This window comes from Stegodyphus dumicola, chromosome 10 (genome assembly GCF_044657685.1).
Source record: "Stegodyphus dumicola isolate Sdum_Otavi_A_Nest chromosome 10, ASM4465768v1".
NCBI lineage: Eukaryota > Metazoa > Arthropoda > Arachnida > Araneae > Eresidae > Stegodyphus > Stegodyphus dumicola.
The window spans coordinates 71,644,626-71,664,505 of record NC_140777.1 but is presented as its reverse complement, the minus strand read 5'-3'; the positions used below and the strand labels follow the sequence as shown (position 1 = coordinate 71,664,505).

The following is a 19,880-nucleotide window of genomic DNA, read 5'->3' as shown; positions in this document are numbered from 1 at the left end:
ATGAGATTATTGAAAAAGAAATAGATATGTAATTCTGTTCTTAATCTGTATGCGTTATTGTTCATGGATGCTACTTTATGTTTTTTCAACTATAAAAAATATCAGTTGTTCTATCAGTTGTTTAACTATCAGTTGTTTGTTTATCAGTTGTTTATCAGTAGTTATCAGTTGTTAAACCGCTTTTCCCCCCCCTTTGCGGTTTTGCTAAATTTATGAAAGCTTATTCAAGTACAAAATAAAAATAGCAATCTTCAACGCAAAAATGTCTGCGTATTCCTAATATGAAAATTATGTATTATAAATAGAAATTTTTAATTAAAACAAGCGAGTCATAAAAAACGAAAAAAAAAAAAAAAAAAAATCTGAAATGTTTCAGATTTTAAATTACGTCCAAAGGGGCGTTTTTTAACATTTTGTGTGTTACCTTTCTTTATTAAATATCATGTTCCTCGCACTTAAACCATAAGATCCAGTGCAACAGCAATATAGCAAAATAGTTTTAAAACGAGCATATCTTTAGAATTTCCGATACAGAGACTCACGCGCTGGAGATAAAAATGTTTTTTCTGCACAACGTTGCCATTGCTCGCTTTGAAATCCTTGAGTTTGTTAATCAAAAATTCGTCAAAGTTTTAAAAAATAGGAAATCGATCATAAAACAAATTTCAAATTTCAAATTTGGTCTTCCACATGCTCATATTCATTGGAGGATTACGTTATTCAAAATTCGATGACTCTATGTACCGTTGTTTTATCACAATACGAGAAATATACATACATTTATGCAGATTTTTCATTATTTAATTTCTTCAAATATAATGCAGGACTCTAACATTTTGTGGCAACAGTTTGAAAAGTGAACCGACATTTATGAGTCCGACGCAAAATGCCAAAACGAAACTGATAGTCCTTCGGGATTCAAATCCCGTTGGACTAAAAATAGAATTTTTCGTATTTGTTGAAATTAGGAACATATACATTTTCGTTAAATCTTTCAAACCCTGATTGTTTCAGAATAAAATTAGTCACATCATTCAACACAGAAATATATGTAACTTATTTTTTTAAATAAGTTACATATATTTCTTAGCGTTTTGAAGAGAGTTTAGAAAGCTGCACAAATACAAGGAGGTGATAATTTATAGTTATAATTACGACAAAAGGTTATTGAAAAAGAAATGTAATTTATTCTCTTAGTATAAAGTAAAGATTCATTGCAGAAGAATCGCTAAGTTATCTACGAATTGTAGAAATATCAGAGTTTTATGCTGATAATGATTTTCAAATTTTCTACGAGGCTGCAACATGCATACATTTCAAAAACTGTGTACATAGAGATGAAAACTGAGTCCTTTTCGTGCAAGTTGCACTTATTTCTCGTTGATAGTTCGGTGGCTTTTCGAATAAGATCATAAGTACCTCGAGTTTGTCGAAGCCACCCACACATCAGCCAAAGGCTGTACGGTGATCCTGTTTACTTGCTGCAGTATTTATGGTAAAATCTTGATTACCTTGTGGATGTATGTCAGCTGACAGGGGCCCACAAATAAAAAATATGTAAATACTCATCGCAAATTACTTAATGTTTCCTGAATTATACAAAATGTGTAAGAAGTAGTTTCATTCTTTTTGAATTCCTTTGTATTTCTACAGATTACTTAAACATTTCATAATCTTATAATATTACTCTAACCTAACACTAACGTCATAATAAGGTAATAATGTAATCTTATAAAACTATTACCCTGTAATGATGTTAGTGTTAAGCAGTATCATAAATTCGAGATAGTTTATTTTAGTCAGCACTGATTAAACTTCAGATCTTATTTTCTGAAACTCGGAAGTTTTTATTTTATAACACGCAAGCCAAACCCTCCTAAAGAATATTAGTTACTCTAATAAAACACTTTATTCTGTTGCAGGATTACTATTTATAAATCGAAGTTAGAAGTAAAGTACTGCAGTACTAACAGACAAGACTAAAAACGTAAACTACCACTACACAACAGACAAAACCACCACTTGTAAATGTTTCACTTGCGCAATAACAGGCAATTAAATTTGACAGTTGATAACGTAAACTAAGACTACACATTCAACAGAATAAGCTGGCTCAGTTATTTTACGGCACGCATTTAAGCGGCACATATTTGAACACCAAGGCACGATTTGTGCTACAAACAAAACCACCACTTGTGGATGTTTTCCTTAGGCAATAAAGGTCAATTAAAAATCTGACCGTTGATAACGTAAACTAAGACTACAGTTTCAATGGAATAAGCTGGCTCAGTTATTTTACGGCACTTATTTGAACATAAAGGTACAACCTGTGCTACAGACAAAACCACCAATTGTGGATATTTCACTTACGCAATAACGATAAATTTGATAACGTAAACTAAGACTACATATTTAATAGAATAAGCCGGCTCAATTATTTTACGGAACGTATTTAAACGGCATGTATGTCAACATAAAGGCATGACTTGTGCTACAGACAAAACCACCACTAGTGTATATTTCACTTACGGAATAACAAACCACTAAATTCCACAGTTGATAATATAATCTAAGACTACACATTCAATAGAATAAGCTGTCTCAGTTATTTGAACGGCTAGCGAGACTGATAAAGCCGGAATATCAATATTAAGCGGAGCTGGAAAAAATTACTAGCAGTAGATGCAGTTTCTCCACTAAGATTCAACGGAAATGCGGAAAGCAGAAGCTGTATTAAAAATCAAAATCCTAATAACCGGTTAATTGGCATAAGATACCTTGCACTAGGTTTTTGAATGATGTTGAATACTAAAAGACCTCTAATTGAAAATGTTCCAAATGGATGTAATCTATCAACAAAAACTCTTAACGTTTATGATATTGATTTATATAAACGTTATTCGAATACTTGGAGTATGCGGAATAGATATTTGTATTTAAAAATGTCTCATCCTTTTGTATGATCTTGAGTCACAATTTATGATTAAACTTCTTCATGTTAGTTATTGTCATTAACAAACGCGTACTCTGAGTGAGATGAGGAGAAAAAGTACTCTTTCATCTAATAATTAAGTAAATTAGTCAGCATCAGAAACAAAATTTATTCCATCTGTTTCTCTTGCTTCTGCTTTCTACCCGAATTCTTAAATGAATAGCAGTGATTTGTCTGTTGTTGTTATTTGTATTTAGCTAGAAGAACTGGCTTAACTTAGTTTATCTAATAATAAGAATAGACTGTTTTTTAAATTACAGCAGCAAAAATGTATTTCTTAGCACAGTTTCCCACCAGTTAATTTAATTATCCTGACTTACGTATAAGAAAAACGAAGTGAAACAGAATATATGTTCTTCAGTTTTTTTTATTCTAAAAAAGTTGAATCTGGATCGAAAGATTAATAAAATTTTGTATGCCTTTTCTAGAAAGCTTTCGAAGAAATTGAATATTTTACCATATTTATTTCATTCTAGAATATCGACCTAGTCAGGATCCTATTTTATTAAGGCAGTTTTTATTTCACAGCTTTTTTGTTCTTGGAACGTTGGCTTCTGTTTTTCCTATTTGCAGTAGAAGGAAATTAAAAAAATTCTAAATTGCATCTACTTTCACAGGTAGCTAGCTAGCTTTATCACCAAAAGAATAAAGAATAAAATTTCACGAGAATTCAGTTTGGTGTAACTTTTCTGATGAGAACCGAGATGAAGAGAATAGAGCCTAGGAACTTTAACTACAAATTAAATTTGTTAATTATACGTTAATTAATCCTTTCAGCTGAAAACGTTTAAATTAGGTAGAATTCTTAATCCTTTCAGATAAAAACAGTCTGAAACTAATTTAAGTCTAAACCCTTTTGCCAAAATGTTATTTTCCATTAATATAAAGTTCGCGAGCTGAAGAACGTTAAAGAACTAAACTAATTAAAGTAATAAATAAATAATAAGGAACTAACTATAGTAATTAGTAAATGAATTAATATGACTTTAAATATCATTTCAAAATTTTAAAAGGTAACTTATATTGAATGAAATTTAGCCTATTTTATATATAAATGTCCAAAATAAGTGACCTTATAAAATATTTTCTCCCTCCTTTCTGCATGTCTTCATGGTGTAACGGTAGCACATTCGTGAAAGGGGGAGCATATAAGGTATATTCTCCTTTCTTTATGCATGCCTTTGTGGTGTAACCAGTACACACTCGGCGAGTATTCGAGAGGTCCAGGTTCGTGTCCCAGCGAGGGCATTGCTCATTTTTCAAGCACTCCTGCTTCAAAATAACCTAATGTGTCTTTGTCCTAAAATAAACTAATGTCAAAACTTTAAATTTTTAAATATTGAAGCTAATTAAATATTTCTTAAATTAAAGCACAAAATTTTATAGAAACGATTTCTGTCCAATGAATGGGAGTATTTTGCAAACATAAAATCACATTTTTTGCGCAGTCCTTGAAAAGTAAATTTCCAATCTGTATTCATCACGTGTGCCAAATATTCATCACACTCATCAATGTGTTAAATATTAATCCCCTCATCAATGAGTGGAGTCATTACACTCATCGATAAAAATAACATTCTGTAAAATATTCATCACTATAATTCATCTCATGTAATTCACAAGAAAATATTCATCACACTCATCAATAAATGGAAACAATGAATTATGTGAAAAACTAGCGAAGATATTCGAGAATGAACGTAGACGTTTCGTATCTGTTAGAGAGTTTAATACTGATGAAATTCACGAACTCCCAGGTAGAGAAGGTTAAGGAAAAAACTCTCAATTTTTATATGGGCCTCATACAGTAAAATGTTTGAGGATTAAACTTCTTATCATGATTCAGTAAGACGGAAATTGTCCTCTAGGAAATGCTTATAAAGCTTACGAGCCAAAGTTTCATGCAACGTATAGAACATCTGGTTTTAATTAATTTATAGATATCCAGTGTTTTTCTAATTGAAATTTCAGTTTTGAGATGGACAGTTAGAAAACGTTATTTTGTTTAGTTATTTTGGACTAGAAAGAGATATTTTGTTTTATTTAAAAGGAAATTTAGCACTCATAATCTGAGAGTTTGGACGCGAATTTTTTACATAATTCAGCGTTTTTACTTATCAAAGAATGCTGAACATTTGTAGATTAGTGTTGTGAATATAATCGCATACTCAGTATTTTCTATGCAAATAGAATTGTTGTATGTGATACGTTTAATCTCTTGCTGTATTTTGTAATCAGTTGTATGACGATTAGACTCGATTATGGCTTTAAATTTGTCATCATTAGCTTCAGAAGGTCGACTAGAACGCCCACTATCGTCAAATGGCAAATTTGCAGAATAAAATGTTTTAAACCAATTTTGACACATGCATTTTTTTCTTCACTTTTTAAAGTTGGGATGGCAAAATAGTAATTTTGACTTTAATAAATAGAATAACATTATGTTCCTTTTGATACTCTTCTGTCAAGCTTATATTATTTTTGCTTCCTTGTACGAAGTAAAAAGGAAGTATTGTAATCGCGAAAAGTTTCAGGCAGCATATTTCAACGAAAATATCCATTTTGATCGCTATCGAATGCAATTTAACGATGTTTTTGCTTGATATCTGTACGTAAGGAAACGAATATGAACGAAATATAATACTGTTAAGTGAATCTAGCGCCAGAGTGTCGCTATGGTAAACAAATACTAGAGTGAATTTTAAAGAATGCATTTATTCTATTGTGGTTTATGCGCTGTCGGCGAAGTAGATTTAATTCAATCCAATAAGTTTAAATGAAATGCAAGAAAAAATGCGTATAATTTAATATTCCGTACAAAGAAGTCATGTGGTGTACACATCAGAATTTTTAATTAGAGCAATAGGGCTGGGGTCAGTACTTAAAACCTTATAATGATTAGGGTCAATAGTTGAGACTATGCGGATTTAAGTAAAATCTGCGTCACATTTTCAGTTCTGCAAAATATGCTTCTTCTGTGAAATCTTACTTTTCAAAATGCCCGTTTAGATGAAGTTTAGTGCAATTCAATTTAGAACAATTTAGTGTTCCTTGTGTCCTACTATAAAAAGTTGAATAAATTAAAAGCAGACGAGTTTATAATAGTTTACCAATTCTGGATTTGCATACACAATTTTGATAGGTACTCAGTTCCTCCCAACGATACAATTACTTTTCAATTATGAGCAGCCAGCTGTGAGTTGAATTTTTTTGAATTAATTTATTTCAGACGAAATTTATTAAGGACTGCTAAAACGAGAGTGATCTCTCCTAGATTTTAGAAACTACTGAGAATATTAAATTAGCTTTTCAATCAAGGCTAAGCACCCAAGCTATTTATCCCAGGGTCCAACCCAATTTTGATCCAGAAAATATAATCCATGTTATCTTGTACTCATCTGTTTCTATGATCAGCCCTTCAAGAGGTACAGACTGACAGACTCTAAGTGTCTCTATTCTGTAAAGATAGGAAAGTTACATACGTAAGTGCCTTCTTCAAGGGATTCCAAATCGACCTTAACGCCAATACAGACAAATTTCATTACCTATCAATATCGATTATAACGTGTTAATTATCATGCATAGTTGGCTTTATGGATTTTGGAATACCATACAGATAATAGGTTCATATTTGTATTAGTTTAAGGTGTAAACCATACTTTCAGTTAAATATAGTTTAGTTAATTTGAGTACATTTGTAGCGTCATTGGTTTTTTTTTTTTTTTTTTTTTTTTTTTTTTTAGTTCAAAGAGGCTTTGTCCCTGAAGGACTATTCTTTTCGTTTTGCAATTTTGCGTTCGTTCCCTATAAATGTCCGTTTCACTTTTCAAACTGTTGCCACCAAATGTTAGAGTCTTGCATTATATTTGAAGAAATTAAATAATGAAAAATCTGAATAAACGTATGTATATTTCTCGCATTGTGATAAAACAAAGGTACATAGAGCCATCGAATTTTGGATGACGTAATCCTGCTGCGAATATGGGCATCTGGATGCCAAAATTTGAAATTTGGAATTTGTTTTATTATCGCTTTCATATTTTGCAAACTTTTAACGACTTTTTGAGTAACAAACTCAAGGTTTTCACACCGAGAAATGGCAATGTTGTACAGAAAAAAACATTTTTATCTCCATCGCGTGAGACTGTGTATCCGAAATTCTATAGATGTGCTCAATTTAAAATTATTTTGCGATATTGCTCTTAAATTGAATTTTATGGTTTAAGTGCGAAGAACAGGATATTTAATAAATAAAGGTAACACACAAAATTAAAAAAAAGTCCCTTTGGGCGTAATATAAAATCTGAAAGCGTTGTGATTTTTTTAATTTTAACTTTTAATTAAATTAATTTTTTTTCTTAAGCAAGAGACTTGAAAAATGAGCAGTGCCTTCGCCAGAACTCGAACCTGAATCTCTCGAATACGCGCCGAGTGTGCTACCGTTACACCACAAAGGCATGCTGGAAGGAGGTAGGAATTACCTCATACTTTGAACTTATCACCTGCTTCGATTTTAAAAAGTAATGCTAGATCTTAACACCTATCAAACGCATTTACAAGATTCCAAGACACAATGAGGCTGAGTAATAAATAATTGAAAGGAAGAGCTAGAATTAATAACATATGTAATTAATAAAACATAAAATTTAATTTCATAATTAATAAAACTGCAAAAACAAAAACTGAAATAATTGTAAGGTTCTGTTATGATAATCTAAACAGTTATTATAATTTTAGTGCTTACTTTCACTTTTTCTTTCCGTTTCCTTACCAGAATGCAAATTACGTTAAGAGTATTTCGGATTGCCTCTCGAAGCCACGTTACTAGGTTTCTGCTAGCTCAGGTAAAATTAGGTTCTCCGGCTTTGTATTTAGCTGAACATTTAAATTGTTACGCCAGGGAGAAGTTTGAGCTAACTTCGCGTTAGATAAATTGTGCAGACTTTGGCTACTAAATTTATCTTTAAATCTTGAATTTGACTGTTACTTTCTCGCCATTAGGGATGGCTGAGCTTGTCAAGCAAGAATCGTTCATTAACGTTAAAACTCTGATTTAACAAAATATTCTGTTAAACTTGTAGAGTAATTAGGTTATTTTTATACGGGAGACGTGAAAAATGAGCAGTGCCGTCACTGGGAATCGAACCCTGGACCTCTCGAATACGTGCCGAGTGTGCTAAACTTTAAACCAAGAAGGCATGCTGTAAGGAGGGAGAAAATACCTTATAAACCTTATCTAAGACTTTGCAGTTCTTTTGAGGCACAGCGATAATACGCTGTATATCTGCACGGAGCCTGGACTTAGTTTATGATACTAAAGAACGTCAAACTCTCTATAGTTATAGATAAATATATCTATTTATTGGCTTATTTATAAATTATGATTTTACTGTGTATCAACAAACGTGTTTGGGATTACTGTATGAAGGTTTTCTTGAGAGAAGAAAAGAAAGTACTCTAAATTCGTGTGAAGATGCCTAAAAATGAGAAGAAAGAAACTTAAATAAAGTACCTCTCAGGATATACACTTATTTAATTAGCTGCAAAAATAGGGATGCTACTTATAAAACAAAATACATGACACCGTTACATCTGCTGTATAGTTGGAGATTTTGAAGAAAGCTGTCCATGGTAATATGTTTGGCTGCTGCATGATAATACGAAAAATGCTCTGATTAATTTCTGACATTCTTAACGGTACCGGTAAGAATAAGGAGACCTTTTTGAAAGATGCCATTCTTGTGGTGTTTTGATTTACGATTGTTTGAATGTGAATCATGTGTATTGTGTCGATTGATTCCTCAAGATGAGTTAGGATTTATTATCCATAAGCCAGATATTTGCTTTAAGTTTTTACCAAGAACTTGTCAGCAGTTTCTCCCGTACACAAAGTTCTGTTGATTGACTAATTTTAGTTAAAATGCCGACAGCAGGGCTAAATTAAAAGTGTTTCGTAAAGATTTTTTTATTTTCGAGATCGGTCTTCGTAAAGATTTTTTATTTTCGAGATCGGTCTTCGTAAAGATTTTTTATTTTCGAGATCGGTCTGCCATGAATTTTCAAGACTAACTCAAGCGATACTCAAGTTTCTGTTCTCTGACGGAAAATTTTCTTCCTGCAGGAATCACTTCACATAAACAATTACATAAATAATATATAAAAAAATCTGAATGGTTTCAGATTTTATATTACGCTCCGAGGGGCGTCTTTTTCACTTACACATATATACATGTTTCAAGATCATTCAGGCTAATGCCCCTTAGAAATAAAAGTATTTGAAAACACCATATCTTTAGAATTTTCGGCAGACAGTCTCGCGCGCCGGAGACAGTCTTTCGCGCAGTATGCTGCCACTGCTCGTTTTGAAATCGTAGAGTTTCTTGATAAAAAATTCGATAAAGTTTAAAAATATGAAAGAGATAATAAAACAAATTCGAAATTCAAGATTCGAGCTTCCAAGTACCCATGTTCGGGTGGAGGACAATGTTATTCAAACTTTGATGGCTCTAAATTCTTTATTAATGAATTAATAAAGAATTTAGTGCTATCAAAGTTTGAATAACATTGTCCTCCACCCTTGATTAAATCTGCATTAATGTATGTGAGAGAAACATACATACATTAATGCAGATTCCTCAACATTTAATTTTTTTAAACATGATATAGGGCGATAATATTTGGCGGCAACAATCTGAAAAGTGACAGAGCCATATATAGTAATTCGACACAAAATGCCATTTCGAAATTAATAGCCCTTCTGGGCCAACTCATCTTTGGTCCAAAAGGTATAAATATAATATAACAAACTCACATATAAATTCTAATTTCTTTATAATATTAACTTTCCATCGTTTCTGAATCACGGTATGCGTGAAATACCTTTTAAGAACTGACTTGTAGGATGACTACCTGGTAGTTCTATTAATTCAGGATTTGTATGGGAGATGAAAAGGTAAGTTAATTGTTTCTGCTTAATTTTATGCTTAATGATGACAAGGAAAGGCCAAAGCATCCCTTTGTTTTGCACCATGTAAAAGAATTACAATTAAAGTATTTATAAGGTATTAAGTTTCTTATAATTTTCTCCTTCCCTTCTAGTCAATGATCCCAATTTTAATTCATCTTTACCTTCAGTTTTTAACGAAATGTTTTTATAACTGTTTTCACTTTCTGATACAGCTGGCATTCCTGTCTATTTGCTAATACGTAAACCCAAGCTTCTCTTTCGTCATTTTCATTCTTGCGACTGAAGAAGCAGGTTCTATTCAAAGCTACGAAAGCAGTCCTGCATATTTCCGCTAGTTCCTTTTTGCTTCAATATATGCAACAGAACTAATGTACTGTTACTCATTGTACCTTTAATATAGACTGCTTTAGATTAGTCTGATTTATTTTAGTTTTCTTGAATTACCACTCAAATTTGAAATAATTGAAAATAAAATTTAAAATTATTAGGTTTAAATTAATTGTTGGCATTCCAGTGACAAAATTTATGAATGTGTGATACAATAAAATAATAACAAAACATTCCAGACGTGAAATAATGCATATGAATTAAATAACATTATAAAATTCTAATAAAATTGTTTGCATAATAATTAGCATACCTGCCTTCTAACAAATCTACAATGGTACTGAAAATGCAAAATGTTGATGAAATTTAAATAGCTTAAAGTTTCTTTAAAATACTAAATTATTACTAAAATGAATAATAAATAAGCATGCATTTAACTAATGCGTAATAAGGCTTTGGAAGAAATAATTTAGGGCATACAATTCAATATTACCTTTTTATTAATTCGTTGACTGGGTATGTTTTAAATAATTAAAAACTATTTTTCAGTCTTTAGAAGCATTTCTTCTACCATTTATGCAGAACAAGAAAATTAGATTTATAACACGATCGTCTGTTCTTACACATCGAAATAATGTAATGTTTCATAGAAGATGTTCGGAAATGAATGATTAATATTTGTTATTTCAGTTTTATCGTTTCTCTATGAACTTAACATATATATTATTAAATTAATTTTAACAGATGGTTATATCATATACATTTCGATGCAAGTGTGTGCTTTAAAAAAAGAATTTAATAAGTATTTACATTTTTCATACATATAATTACCGAATTATGTTTTGCATAAATACTTATATCAAAATTCGTTTTCTTCAGACAGTAAATTTGATTCTTGGTTTATGTTTTCTCTCTTAGAAAATAGTAGATATTAACCATCTCTGTAAAATATTCTGTAAGTGGAAATCTGAAATGTTTATGTAAGTATATCCCATTGGTTTAAATAATTTTATGTTAAAGAAGAACTCTAATTTGATATATGTAGTTAACAAATAAATAAAGTAGTGCGATAATTATCAACTAGTAAACGTAATTTTATTCTATCAAAAAAAGCATTAAAATAATGTCTACAAGAATTATTATCCTTATATGTATAAATGCTCAACACTGATAGTAATTACTTTATAATATATGTAATTTAACTAATCCGTATAAATTCTTCAAATATGCACGCAAGTTTATATGCTCATAGCCCTCCAAATAAAACATTTCATTTACAGTTTTTACTTATATGATTACTATTGCTGTTTATATTTTCGAACAATCTTTGTATTTTTAAATAGTCTGGTTAGGACCTCTCTATTAAATGTTAGGAGTGAAAAGTCCAGTAGCTATTATTTGACGGTATATAAAAAAAATGCATACTATTAACGAAAACTTTAAAAGTACCTAATCTAACAATACACAGAGATATGCATGACACACAGAAACTAGAAAAGTATTCAAAAGACATGCACAGTTTTTAAAACACTGAAATGTAAATGTCTAATCCTCTCTTAGAAAGTTAAACGATTAAAGATAGTAAATTTAAATTATTAAAAATTTAAAATTAGAAGTTTCTCAATAATGGCTAAGCTATTATTGAGGTACTTATTTTTTAAAAATATTGTTAACTAATATTTTATCATTTTGAAGAACGAGATAACGAGATTAGATGTTCTTACCAGGCTTCAGGAAGAAGAGCAGGAGGAAGAGAGCCTTTAGCACATTCATGAGTAACTGCTTCTCAAGAGCAGCAACGATTCGACTTCACGGCTTCCCATCTCCCTCCCGAATGCCGTTTTCTACCTCTCTCAGAAGAAAAAATGTTCGCATCTTCTTCGAAAGTTTGCGTCGCTGCATTGCGCGCAGTCAAATTTTAGCGGCCCGCGCATTTTAAGATTTCGTTAGAATGGAATGGAGGCTTTTCGAAAAAATTATCTAGATGAGATCATGTGAAGCTTCATATCCAAAGAGCAGATTGAAAATATGAAATTTTGCACTACTCCAGGCTAACCGTTGGCCACAGTGAGTTCCCGTGAGCAGAATACATTTGACAGGCCTGCGAGCATATAGACCAGTCTGTCCCAAACGTCTTTACACAGTTTGTCTTGAAACTGTCGTACCCGTGGCTGAAGACAGCTGACGATACAGGTCTGATCCAGTGCTCCGTCTGCTTCTTTTAGCACATTTGGCAGTTACTGACAAATACCACCGTTATTTGGTGTTCTAACTCGGAGGCGATCTACCGCCATCTCCATAATTTTGGAATCGTTGTCAAAGCCTAGAGATGAAACTTTGGGCTATTCCAAGTTCCTCGGTTACTTCCATCTAAGTACGCCCACATTATAGGGGGCCGATAATTATACTACGTAGGAAATCGTCCACATGCATCATCTGTACCCTAACGATTCTGTTGTGGCACTAAGCGGCTTCCAAAACGTTTGTGAACAACCTTACTTCTTTGCTACCATTCCTTACATACACTTCTCTTATACTCTCGTCATTGTGATGTACTATCGGCGTCATGTGATGGCTTCCTGTAATTTGCATATTATTCTTGAAGATATGTGCAGTAATTCTACAGGTGAAAGTTTTACTTTAGGGTTCAATTTCCGTGTGACTCTGAATTATATTTAATTTATGAGCATGAGTGCATTTCACTGGATTGCCTGGAACAAATATTTCTCTCAAATGATAGCATCTAATTTTTCAAGAAGCGAAATCTCCTAACTAAAGGTAACTGAAGATCCCCTAACTAAAGATATTGTTTAATTATTAACCTTTTGAGGCCGGGGCTTTGGTAGCAGTAAAAGCCATCAAAGGATGGGGAATCTTGAACCGAATGCTTTCCCCCCTTTAAGAAATCACCTCCTATTTGCAACAAAGATTCATGTGTGTAGTTTAATGGATTCTCAGAGGGGTGCATCTATGTCACAAAAGGAAGACCTTTGAAAGAGATAAGTGGTTAAAACCCTAGGGTCGTCAAATTTGACATTTCACCCCACTTTTCAGCCTGGAAAATGGGGCGAAAAAGACATGGCCACTAAAGTGGACAACCCCGTCTTTTCAAAGAGAGGATTCTTATGGCCACTATAATGGCCATCCCGTCTTCAAAAGGTTAAAGAAAATAAAATAAAGCAAAATAAAATATAGTTAAACTAAACTAAAAGGGATTTAAAATGCTTAAATTTGAGTGCAATCAGTAGTAAATCCTGAAACATTTCTTATGTATTCAGCTTTTTTATGAAATTAATCTATAATTAATATAAAGTGTTCATTACCATTTCAATAAGCAAACATTAACATATTTAGTATGCAATGCAAAACGAAAAGTTGTAAAAGAATGGTATACGGTACATATTTTTAATGTATTGTTTTAATTTAACATTCAAAGTGACACTAAAAACAGTTAATTGCCTTTAAAGAAACAATAATTTCCATTTTCCTTCGTAGGGTTTCTTTAACTTTTATACAAATCAAAAAAGATTATTTGAAGTAGATTCGAAAAAGCCTATCAAACCATCACAGGAAATGAATGACTTAGCGGCGCTTGAAGTATAGCCGATTTCAGTTATAAAAGCAATGAAAGATCGTTTCACTACTACTTTGTACAAAAGAAAGGCTTAAATAGGTATGGAGAAGATAGCTCATAGATTTTGCAGTGATATTTAGGTTAGAGAAGCTGGAAAACCAATAATGTTTTGCTGCTGATGTGTTTTTTACAGTTTAAAAAAACTACAATAGTTTCTGAAAATGTGCATTTTTCTTGGTAAAGGATAGCTCTTCATTGTTGCAAATTTTTCTTAATAGTTATATTTATTTTCATAAAACATGTTTAGATTTTTTAACATTATTTTACATATTTTTTTGTTTAATGATTGATACACTTATTATTTCACTGAAATGTGCGTTTTTCTTTGCGCAGAAAATTTTCTTTAGTATTTGTGTTCATTTAGGTTGTAGGATTCCCCACTGCGTAATTCCAAGTTGCAGTTAAAAGTAAAGAATCTTAAGAACTAGTAAGCGAATAATCGCTTGAGTTCGTGAGAAAATAAATAAACTTGGAAAGAGTTAAAAGACCCTTTATTATTCAAATAAGATTTAACAGAACTCCGTTTTGGAATTGTACAATGAAGCCGACACTCGGGCTTGAACTTAAGAGACTAAGAATAATACTAAACTAATCTGCACTAAAGAGGTATAGTCGAAGTTATCAAAATTCTAACATAATTGGCCCCTTAACGCTAATTGACTGCGAAGCTATCAAGGGTCTAAAATACGGCTGAGCGTGATAATAGCTTACGAGAGAGAAGCCTAAAAAGGCGGACGCGTCCAGCCAGAATATCTAGTATCTCTCTCACTAAGACTGTAGAACTTCGCAGTTAAATGCCGTACTTCCTCATTAGCATTCATACGTGATTCTAAAACTATGTTCTGGCCGGAAGTGGTAAGTTGAAATTAAGAAGCGATAGGGAAGGAAGTTTAACTTAAAATTTATCTGTTAATAAAATTAACACAATCCTTACCTAATCCTACAATTTTTACCTTAATCCTATAATTTTTTTTCTAATATCTTGCAGCATTTTTATTTATTTATTTATATATTTACATAATCTAACTATTCTATGGTATTTTCTATGATAATATAATTTTCATTACGAAAAACGTTATTTTGTTTAATCTTCACTTTCTAGCCGTTTGTTGTATTTATAATTGTTTATATCACCATTTATGTTATAATACGTTTAATTATAATTCACTGTTATATCTATTTATGTTATAATCCATTTAAGGTCACCCAGACGATATAGTCGTTAGGAGAGCCTACTGCTATACCAAATGGTCCGGATCCTGGAGAAGGCATGTCGTCTCTTCCGAGGAGGCAATGGTGGCCACCTATTAGGTGCTTCCATCATGAAATGGCCACCACTTTCGGCCCTTGTAGTGGAGCAAGGCTAATGGCTATTCATTAAGTCGCCCGGCCATTAAAAAAATAATAATCCATTTAATTTAGGCCATTAACGTTGAAAATGTTGGGTGGCAGAATATAAGCAAAAATCCTTTTACCGTGACTAGGGTAAAATTTGGTGACATTTGGCAATTTCTCGCCAGTGTGACTACGTTTTGGAAAATGAGTGTTCGAAAGCCTTTAAGATATGCTTACGCTCTCTCTTCTTATAAATAGGAGGATGTGTTTGAGCCGTTAGTCAGTGTGTTAGCTTAGATCAGAATCGTGCGATTTCCTTAAGCTTTTCGTTCGGTGAATACCGCTAAAGGCATTGTAGGAACCTTTAGGATTTTACAAGGCGGGAAACATTAAGAATCAAGACTGCTTAGGCAGGATTCGAGCTATGATAGCATGCATTGCGAATGCGAAAATTCCTAGTATTCTCCCCCAGCTTAAAACACGAAACCAAGTTGTTGAATAATTTGCTAGCCACCATTAGGTTTCGGAGCAAAAAACATGAAAAGTTAATTATTTTCTTGCTTTGTGTTTAATTACGTATTTTCCAATTGCTGATGGTGCTAGCCACTTATATTACAACAGCAAGCAAGGAGGAATGTAATAATATCACTTTGCTTTGCAAATGATTTTGGTGATATGAAGCATTCTTTCCATATTAAGAAATATTTTTTCTTATTTCTGTATTTCTCTTTCGTTTAATTATAACAACTTATGTTGTTGCAAGCGTAGGGTACGAACTGCGCCAAATTTGATCGAAGATCCCCGTCCCCCTCTTTTCTAATCCACGAACTGCACGACGTTTCCTGTCCCCTATTTCTTTCCCAAGAAGATTGGGTGCTACAAAAAGTCATTTATCGCCATTAATGGGACATTCTATTGACGCTGCAAGCCTTTATATTCGTTTATCAAAATTCTGAAAATTGTGCATGCAAAACAAATATTAATTTAAAGTCTGGCGTGTGCTAAAGTAAAAATAAATTTCGTTTACACTCATTTTAAAGTTTTAAAGTTACGTTCACAGAGGCCTTTAAGACGTTTACTTTTGACCTCACAACATCGGCGGAGTCGTCTGGAGTGGTGTCGCAGCCGATCATTGTGGCTGCCATCAGACTGGCATAGTGTTCAACGATGAATCCCGCTTCACTCTTGAAGCAGATGACTACCGTGTTTGTGTCTGGAGAGGACGGAGCCAGTGGTTCCAATCAGCTTTCGTTTCACAAAGACACACAGCCATAACCCCTGGTGTGAGGGTGTGCGGCGCTATTTCTTATGACAGCAGGTCATCTTTAGTCATCCTCAACGATGTGTTGATACCATCCTGCGGCCGGTTGCATTCCCCTTCATGGCACGTCATCGTGGGGCCATTTTCCAACAAGATAATGCCAGACCACATACCAATAGCATATCTCTGGACTGTCTCCGCGAGACTGATACTCTTCCTTGGCCAGCAAGGACACCAGATCTTTCACCAATCGAGCATGTCCGGAACTTGGTAGGCCGCCAGATTCGGGCATCGCAAAATATCGCATATCTGGAGCGGCAGCTGATGAATGCCTGGCAGAATGTGTCGCAGCATGACATTAAGTACCTCTACTACTCCTTGCCTCGACGAATTCAAGCATGCATTGCCACCAGGGGCGATTCGGACCGGAAAATGTAAAAGTCTCGCAAACGTCTGAAATAATTATGAAACAGGCATCAAGAGAAAAGAGTTTATTATAGCTCTAATCGTGTACATTTTCTTTCATTGATTTATAATTTACATGATAAAATATTTCAATGACAGAGTTTAGCATTCGAAATCTTCAGGCGGAAATTCATTAGAATTCAGAAAGGGAGGTAGATGGAAATTAATCTGTTATTTCTGCAGTGGTTTAAAATCTCGTCATCACACAGCAGATGTCGCTTCATTTATGTGCACTATGAAATGTGTGCACACTATGCCTTAAGATTATATGCCTTAAGATTATGATTCTAAATATCCCTTACGAAACTAATTATACTATTTATAAGGGTAAGAATACTTACAACAAAGCTTCCTTCTGTCTTTCTAAATTATCATCAGTTATCCGAAAAAATTCGTGCCGCTGGAGTAAAAAGGCAAATTCAGACGGCAACCCTGTCGGGGTGATATCAGATGTTCATATTCCCGTCAACCGTCAGTGCAGAGTTTTGAGGTGGATCCGCTCATGTCGAAGGCAATTCTGTAGGAACTACAATCCTGAAGCGAACATGTTAATGTCAAACGATGTTTTACTCCTATGTTTACTTTATGAGTTCAAATTGGGCAGCATTGATGCAGAGGCTGATAAAAAATTACGTTTCGCATTTGAAGAAGCATCTGTAAATGAGCGCACGGTGAGAAAGTGGTTCAGTCGATTTGCATCGCAGGATGAGAGCCTCTAGGACAAGCCTCGAACTAGACGTCCATCCGCTACCTCTGAATTCCTGCAGAAGGAGGAGATGGAGCGTAATCCACATCGAACATGCAAAGTGCTTGAACACGAGTTTGAAGTGTCAGAGGAAACCATTCGATTGCATCTGCCCAACTTTGGGAACACATGAGAGCTGAGTAAGTGGGTTACTCACGTTTCGACAAAGGAAACTCATTCTCGTGGACAAAGGAAACTAATTCTCTAATTAATAAAACTAATTCCATTTGCTCTTCTTAGTTGTCACGCCGTAATAAAGCCCCCATTACTGGACCAGATATTAGTAGATTTCTGGACCAGATGGGAAGTTCTGTGCCATTTGACCCAAACATTCAACAACAGAAGGTACTGCTGTAGCTTCTGTTGTTGTACCTTCTGTTGGTACTGCTGTACCTTCTGTTGGTACATCAGCGTTGATACCGTGCATCAGCGTACTGTGCACCAGGTGCATCAGTGTTGGTACTGTGCACTATGAATTGCTAGAGAAGGGCAAAACCGCCACAGACGAAGTATATTCGCCCCAGGTTACAGAGAGTTGCAGTCACACTGGGTCGGAAGAGGCCAGGTGTAAACAGGAAAGGATGTGGCACGGGCCTTTTTGGATATCTGGTAGTAGACTGATACTAACTGAATCATATAAACCATTTAATGCACTTCATACAAAAAAGAATATTTTTTAAAATCAAAAATCAATGTTAAATAGAAGTTTAAAGGAATCTTAAAAAAAAAAAAAAAAAAAAAAAAAAAAAAAAAAAAAAAAAAAAACCACCTTGTCTAATTACAAAATTTGGCGTAGAAATAGTTATTGTAGAGTAGCTTAATATTAATAAACACGATTTGATACGAGCTATCATTTTTACTAAAATTAAACAATTCACGCATCAGAAGTTTTGAGATAAAAGTTTTCTAAGCTTCATATAAATTTATGAAATATTTTTAAAGAAGAATTGCCAGAAGATTCGATTTTTATTTCAGCTTTGACGTATCCGTTGTTTTAACGGATACCGCTTTCAACGGAGAAACAAATCGCATTGTTTCCGATCGGTACAAGTGTTAAAGATTAAGTAAACGTCAAAGGCGACACAGAAAAAGGAAATTGGTGAGGAAATGTTTGATTTTTCTCTTTCCAGTTTTTCTAATGGAAATCCGGTTTTTTGTTAATCCTGAGAACGTTAAAAAGAGATATCGTTTTCAATACTTTTTCATTCTTTCGAATTTTATTGGTTTCACTGCAGTAAAATAAAAAGACAATAATCAACATAACTCCCCTCATAATAATGCGATCTTTATGAAACTTGATTACGCAGTCAATAATATAATTCAGTGTTATTACATTGCATGAAAATTCATTGTGACAGCATTTTTGCGTAAAGGGATAACAACTTATAAGCTGGTTTTCAAAATAATTCGTCATTTAAATATAAAGAAATTCGCGTTTTAAATGAAAAAAAAAAAAAAAAAAAACATTTGAAATAATCATTTCGGGAAAGGTGATCTAGTGTGCAGAATTTTGTAAAATATTGTTACGAAATGTACAGACGCGGTAAGATAGCTTTCCCGCAAAGCAGTTTAGGGTTGCCATAAAATGGCATGGGAAGGCAGGGTTACCATATTTGGCGAGTATTCGCCCATTTGGCGACATTTCGCGACAAAATTGGCGATATACCATGGACGGATGGAGAACCTTCTGGAACGAATTCTTGCCGGTTTAGCCCAGAATGTTCTCGAACACAAGCCGAAAGCTCGTATATAAATCCTGCTGGTCCGCAGTCAGTGCGGCTCAGACAGTGTGCCTCGTCTAGCGAGCCGCGCGGAGTCGATCGAGTTGACAGCCGGGCAACTAGTGCCGAGTGGGTCGTCGAGTGCACCGATTGGCTATCTCGGATTAAGTCGAACTATCACTGTTTGCGAATTGACGCTTAGGCCCAGCATGGTCCTTCTAAGGCGTTGTGGTTTTCACCACAACGTATATTAAAACGGCAATACGAGACTGCACTACTGCAAGCCTACGTTTATACTAATTTTGGCTGCTTATGTACACTACTGCAAGCCTACGTTTTATACTAATTTTGGCTGCCTATTTGTATTCGGCGATGGAAACTGTACATCATATGTAAATTGTATGTTTTACATTCGTCATTTTCTTTAAGCGCT

At 33.7% G+C, this 19,880-nt stretch overlaps 1 protein-coding gene across 1 annotated transcript in view; it reads right to left on the bottom strand.

The window, feature by feature from the left end:
- Nucleotides 1-12,129, bottom strand: part of LOC118189057 (uncharacterized) — a 124,120-nt gene extending 111,991 nt beyond the window's left edge. The window contains exon 1 of the mRNA XM_035359591.2: nucleotides 12,011-12,129. Coding sequence (XP_035215482.1) covers nucleotides 12,011-12,059 — 49 coding nt within the window. The 5' untranslated portion in view covers nucleotides 12,060-12,129. The remainder of the gene's footprint in view (nucleotides 1-12,010) is intronic.
- Between the last annotated feature and the right edge of the window lie 7,751 nt (nucleotides 12,130-19,880).